The 6,493-nt window shown below is 44.1% G+C and overlaps 2 protein-coding genes across 2 annotated transcripts; both read left to right on the top strand.

Moving 5' to 3' along the window:
- Positions 1–26: 26 nt before the first annotated feature.
- On the top strand, positions 27–2,370 carry LOC118756168. The gene is made up of 2 exons (XM_036490948.1): positions 27–554; positions 900–2,370. Exon 2 carries the CDS (start codon positions 923–925, stop codon positions 2,273–2,275), a length of 1,353 nt encoding a protein of 450 aa, XP_036346841.1. The 5' UTR covers positions 27–554; positions 900–922; the 3' UTR covers positions 2,276–2,370.
- On the top strand, positions 2,321–6,400 carry LOC118756167. Its single transcript, XM_036490947.1, has one exon. It carries the CDS (start codon positions 2,321–2,323, stop codon positions 6,398–6,400), a length of 4,080 nt encoding a protein of 1,359 aa, XP_036346840.1.
- The last annotated feature ends 93 nt before the right edge of the window (positions 6,401–6,493 follow it).

The raw sequence follows: 6,493 nt of genomic DNA, 5'->3' as shown, positions 1-6,493 counted from the left end.
CCAACTAAAACAAAGTGCGTTTTATTTTGGGTTTTGGGACTTAAACATTGGTCCATGTCGAGCCGGATAGGAGCTAGTGCAATCGGAGATTGTTCCTTTACATTGTGCTAAGCCAAAATTGTTGGTATATGAAATAGGAGCTAGACATGCATACATACAAATTACAAAGAGCTGCTTTCAATAGTTTCCTGTGAGCAGGAATGAGCTAGAAATACATGTATTGAGCTAGATAAAATGCAAAGCTTACCTAAGGGTTAAAGTACAACAGAGCTAATGAGCATGGTGAAACTCGTTTATATAAGCGAGATAGAGCGAGAAAAATATAGAGACAAAGGGCTAAGAGTTTGCGATATAATGATGAAATTCGAAACTTCCAATAAGAGCGTATGGTGTGGTGAATAGAAGGTGCTAGAAATTAACGTATGTACGTCTGCTTGAATGAAGCGATTTGTGTAAAGACGTAACGAGCTTTATTACGCAGAAAGTCTTTGTGAAGTGAAGATTGAAAAGCGAGACTATTTGATTAAGAGTAAAAAACTATTTTTAAATTGCCGGTAAGCGCTAGTATACAGTCCATATAAATAGAGCAAAGAAAATATCGAGCATTCTGCAAGAGCTAGGAAATGTTTATTGTTAAAGTGGGCGAGTGAATTGGAAACAATGAAGTGCAAGCGGCATTTTTCCGTGGTGCTAGTGGCAGTTGAATTCAATTTGAATGGACTCCTGCAACTTGGGAATATATGTGCAAGTGATAGACGTGCGCATGTGTGTTCGGTCTCTATTTGATATTTGAGTTGAATTAGCATTTGAGCATGCTCAAATATATGCTAGCAGAATCTGCGATACAAATGTTTTCTTCATTGCTAGTTACAATAATGATAAATTCTTTTATTTATCAGGTACATTGTAGTAAAAATACAGGATGGCGAAAGTCGAGATGCTGTCGGTGTGTGTTCGGGCCATTGAACGAGCAGCTGCATATGTGCGGAGTGAGGAGTTTGCTTCTGTTACGCATCCCGGTGCTAGTGCGCGTTTAGAAGTATTAGAAGGGAGGTGGAAACAGTGCATGGCTTTGCATGATGAGCTAGTACTAGATGTGAAAGAGGGTGACAAGACTAAAAATTATGATGTAGAGCTAGAGAAAGCCGAAGAAGGTTATTTTGAAGCCCGTGCTGCGCTGCAGGGTAAAATAAATGAGCTATGTCCAACTCCAGTGCCTGTCAATGCGCCAGCAAATATTCAAGTGGAGCTGCAATATCCACAACGGCAGATGGATTTGAAAAACAATTGGGGCGAGTTTGATGGCGCTTTGACAAAATGGAAGGGGTTTCATGACCGATTTAAGGCTGCTGTGCACGATAATGAGCAAGTTGCGCCAGCATTTAAGTTTACTTATTTGCAGAAGTCGCTAGTGGGCAAGGCCGCACGTACCTTGGGCGAGTGGCAGTTGACCGATGAGAATTATCATGAAGCTTGGGAGCGATTAAAACAGCTGTATGATAAGAAATACCACACGTGCCGTGAGTATTTGCGTCAATTTTATAGATTGCCTTTTTTGGAGCGTGCATCTTCGGATGCACTTCAGCGTATGGCGAATGTCACTCATGAGACATTACGCCAGTTGCGGGCACAGGGGTTGCCGGTTGAGCATTGGGATATGATTGTTGTGCATAATTTACATGAGCGCCTAGATGAAGAAACTGGCAAAGCATGTGAACTTCAGCGGCAATCCGAAACGCCAACAGCAGCTGAAATACTCACGTTCCTAGATAAGCAGGCTGCCGCTTCCTCACATCAAGCGGATAATCGTCGTGCACGAGAGGCTAGTGCAGCTTCGACGACAACACGTGCTAGCCAAATTAAGAGGGCTCACCAAGGGGCTAGCAATGGAGCGAGTACGACCAGAGCTAGCATTGGGCAGAAGAGCAACGAGCGAGAGAAGAAAACATATCCGTGCCATCTATGTAAAGGAGATCATGGGCTCTACAAATGCCCAGATTTCTTGAGCTTGAATTTGCGGTCACGCAAGGCATACGTAGAGCGGCATAAGTTATGTCCAAATTGTTTTAAGCAGGGGCATGCTGCAAAGGATTGTTACTCAGGACCTTGCAATCGCTGTCCGGGTAAAATTCTTCATAATAGCGTTTTGTGCCCAACCAGGGAAGTCAACAAACATTTGATGCTGGTGCAGGACAAAGGTAATCCTAACAGAGCTAGTAGCCCATCAAAGTCGGTAGTGAAACGCAAACCGGAGAATGGCAACATGACGTTCTGACAAGCAAGTAAACGAAGCAGGACGGAGCTAGGAGCAGATGAGGTAATGGAACTTAATGTGTTAGAGCATAGTAGTAATAAACAGGCAGAAGTGCACACACCCTCGTACAGCTGTGCGTTTAATTTGGTTGATGATCAAGATGAGCTGGGGCTAGAGTTTGGGGGTCAGTTCCAGGCATCTGGGACCGCAACTAGACGAAGTAGATCTCTTTTACCTGCTGCCCTTGTTCGATTGGAGATCAATGGTATTGAAATTGGGCCATTCTACGCATTGTTGGATTCAGGAGCACAGCCAAATCTGATTTCGCATAACATTTTCAAGGCATATCAATTGCCTGCGGCTAATGTCTGCAGGCACATGGTGGGCATAGAAGGGCAACACTTTGTTGTCAAAAAGAAAATAAGTGCTAGGGTTATGCCATGGTATGAGTCGCGTCAATATATTGAGGCAGAGTTTTGGATATTGCCTGGACAGGGTGGGCTGAAGCTAGTAGTGCCATCTGGTCAGTCCAGCTTGACCAGATTGGCGAATCCGGGACAAGTGCCATTTGCTAATCCTTGTTATTGGGAATCACGTGAGGTGCAGATTGTGCTAGGCGTGCAAGTGTTTGCAAAGTGTCTGATTGGATTAATAGCCAGAAACTCGGATAACACTACCATGATTGAAACGACGTTTGGTATTGTTGTGCTTGGGCCATACATTGAGCCAATGAACTATGAGACTGGGACTGCTTTCTCCACTATAGGTTGCATTAGTCTTGAAGAGCTAGATAAGAAAGTACAGCGATTGTGGAAAATGGATCACGTCCGTGACTCACTAATCCGAACAAAAGAGCAAGAGATTGTTGAGCAGATGTTTATAGATACGTATTACCGGGATGATTTTGGACGCTTTGTGGTGACAATCCCCATAAAAAGTGCTAGTAGATTAGGAAGCTCCCGTTCAATTGCATTAAAACAGTTTTTCTATTTGGAAAAGAGATTAGCTAGGGAACCCGAAATTGCTCGGAAATATATAGATTTTATGCGCGAGTATGAGCGACTTGGACACATGAAAGAGGCTCAGAATAGTCCGCCTCCTAGTGAGCTAGTGTACTATATTCCACACCATTGTGTGCTTAAGAAATTTCGTGTTGTATTCAACGCTAGTTGCAAGACCGATGCAGGAGTTTCTCTAAATGAAGTTCAAATGCTTGGTGAGAAGTTGCAGCGTGATCTTCCCGACATTATAATGCGTTTTAGGCGGCATAAAATTGGAATAAGCTGTGACGTGAAAATGATGTTCAGACAAATACGAATTATTGAGAGCCAGTATGACTTACAGCGGATATTTTGGCGGGAGAGTCCCAGAGAGAAGTTGCGTGAATACTGCTTAACAGTGGTTACATATGGGATGACTGCATCAGCACATTTAGCAGTGCGTTGCTTAATTCAGGCAGCTAGGGATCAGTTGGAATATTTTCCATCAGCAGCTAGAGCTATTATTGATGATTTTTATATGGATGATGGAATTACAGGGGCAAGTAATGATGACGAAGCGATCAGATTAGCTAGAGAAATGAGATTCGTGCTAGGTAGTGCTGGTATGGAACTATGTAAGTGGCAGTCCAATAGCAAAGTGCTAGTAAATGCTTTCCAATCAAAAGAACCGAATACATTGTTGCTGTCCGATAATGCGGATACATCGGTGCTAGGCTTGAAGTGGCATACTGATAGCGACGAATTTACATTTGTGGTGAAGACGCCAGAGGTACCTGTGGTGATTAGCAAGCGAATTGTTCTAAGTTGTGTTGCACAACTTTATGATCCAAATGGTTATATAACACCAGTTACATTTATTGGAAAAATAATAGTGCAAGATTGGTGGAGACTGAGCATGGGATGGGACGAGCAGGTTCCTCAGAGCATTAAAGATAGATGGCTAGAATTCTGGAAAGATATTTCGGAGCTAGAAAGATTCAAGTTACCTCGATATATTCGTGTATCAAATGATGCAACTATTCAGTTGCATGGATTTGCGGATGCATCTGAGAAAGGCTTCGGGGCAGTGATTTATGTGCGAGTTGTGTCCAGTCTGGGAATGATAAGTTCTGAGTTGCTAATTTCCAAGGCTAGGGTTGCGCCATTGAAGACAATAACAATTCCTAAACTTGAGCTTGCTGCTGCTGAGCTTTTAGGTAGGTTATACTTGAGCGTTGTACGGAGCATGGAATGGCAGGCAGTAGACTATGTGATGTGGTCGGATTCAACCATAGTCCTGCATTGGCTACGGAAATTGCCGTGCCAGATGAAGGTCTATGTAGCAAATAGGGTGGCGTCTATTCAGGCGAATACTGACATCAATAAATGGCGACATGTGAAAACAAGTGATAATCCAGCTGATCTTCTTACTAGGGGTATGAGCGCTAGTGGAATTGTGGGCCATCAATTATGGTTGCATGGTCCCAGTTGGCTTAGGCAACCAAGCAAGGAATGGCCAAAAGGTGGTTTTGGGTATGAGCATATACCTGAAGGAACCTTGCCGGAGCTGAAAGTGCATATTGCAGTTGAAGCAACTCGAACATGGAGCATTAAGAGCAATGGTAATGCGGAAAGTGTTCCGCTGGTACAATGTGCTAGTTCATTGGACAGATTAATTGGGATCATGTCGCAAGTGCTAAGATTTGTGCGTCTGTTGAGAGCAAAGGGTAATCGACAGCTTCGAAAGTCAAGCCGTGGAGACTTTCATATTCCGGTGCCTACTGCTGAAGAAAGGTCTAGGGCTTTAGAGCTGATGATTAAAGAAACGCAAGAGCTGGAATATCTAAGGGAGATTCGTGCCTTGTCCAGGGACACACCGATGCCTGAAGGAAGCAAAATTGAATCACTAAAGCCAACGTTAGACAGAAATGGCCTTCTGCGCGTAGGTGGTAGAATCGGAAGAGCAGAATGTGATTATGAAATGAAGCATCCGGTAATTATTCCATCTGGTTCCAGCTTGAGTCAGCTGATTATAAGTAAAGCGCATCAGGCCACTAAACATGGTGGCGCTCAGGTGATGATGCAATACATTCGACAGCGTTTTTGGATACCGCGCTTACGAAGTGAGCTTAGGAAATTCACGCATAAGTGCGTCACATGTGCTAGATATGCCAAAAGGTTAAGTGAGCAGCTGATGGCTGACTTGCCAGCGGATCGGTTGCAAGTCGGGAAACCATTTCTACACTCAGGTGTGGATTATGCGGGACCTTTTGAAATCAGACAGCTAGATAAAAATGGGCGTTGCGTAGTAAAACGGAAGAGCTGGGTAGCCATATTTGTGTGCTTAAAAACAAGAGCTGTGCATATTGATATGATCACTGTTCTGAGTGCTAGAGCCTTTATAGCTTGTTATGAGCGATTCATTGCAAGGCGCGGGAGATGTGAGAGAATGTACAGCGACAATGGGACATCATTTGTTGGTGCTTCAAAGGATATCGCTAGAGCTTATGAGCGCTGGAGAGCTAGTGATATGTTTTCTGAGCTAGTGCTGAAGGGGACTGAATGGCATTTTATGACCCCAGCTGCACCGCATCAAGGTGGTATTTACGAGGCGGCCGTAAAGTCAATGAAACATCATTTAACGCGTGTTATAGGGCAAAAGTGCCTGGAATATGAGCAATTTCTAACGCTTCTAGCACAGATAGAAGCAATTTTGAATTCGCGCCCGCTATACCCATTGAGCGATGATCCTTTGGATGTGCAAGCCCTAACGCCGGGCCATTTTCTGGTGGGTGGACCTCTGGTTCTCCCTCCTCCAATCGATATAGCGCCACAACCAGGCACCAAAGGGCGGAAGCTATGGCAAGAAAGACAGACCATGGTAACTCATATATGGCAACGTTGGCGAAATGAGTATCTTACAACCTTGCTGGAGAGGAAGAAGTGGCGCAAGGAGCAAGAAAGCCTAAAGATCGGCCAGCTAGTCATCATCAAGAGTGAAAACTTTCCACCATCCGCTTGGGCTTTAGGAAGAGTTAGTGAGCTGATAATGAGCAAAGATGGGCTAGTGCGCAACGTGGTTGTGCGAACAGCTACTAACGAGCTAGCTCGGCCAGTACAGAAGATTTGCGTCTTACCGGTCGATACGAGTGCTAATACTGAATAATAGTGAGGGCTAGATGGAACCAAATTGAGCAAGCTCAACGGGGCAGTGTTCCGTATGAACCAAGCTTCATACGAACTTATATGATGAGAATAA

The sequence above is a fragment of the Rhagoletis pomonella genome, unplaced genomic scaffold (assembly GCF_013731165.1).
Source record: "Rhagoletis pomonella isolate Grant_MI unplaced genomic scaffold, Rhpom_1.0 Rhpom_scaffold_09067, whole genome shotgun sequence".
Taxonomy (NCBI): domain Eukaryota; kingdom Metazoa; phylum Arthropoda; class Insecta; order Diptera; family Tephritidae; genus Rhagoletis; species Rhagoletis pomonella.
The sequence above is the reverse complement of the archived record's forward strand: the minus strand, read 5'-3'. Positions and strand labels throughout refer to the sequence as shown.

Excerpts from the sequence above, each read along its gene's own strand:
- LOC118756168 (XM_036490948.1), top strand. The coding sequence starts at position 923 with ATGGCGAAAGTCGAGATGCTGTCGGTGTGTGTTCGGGCCATTGAACGA.
- LOC118756167 (XM_036490947.1), top strand. The coding sequence starts at position 2,321 with ATGGAACTTAATGTGTTAGAGCATAGTAGTAATAAACAGGCAGAAGTG.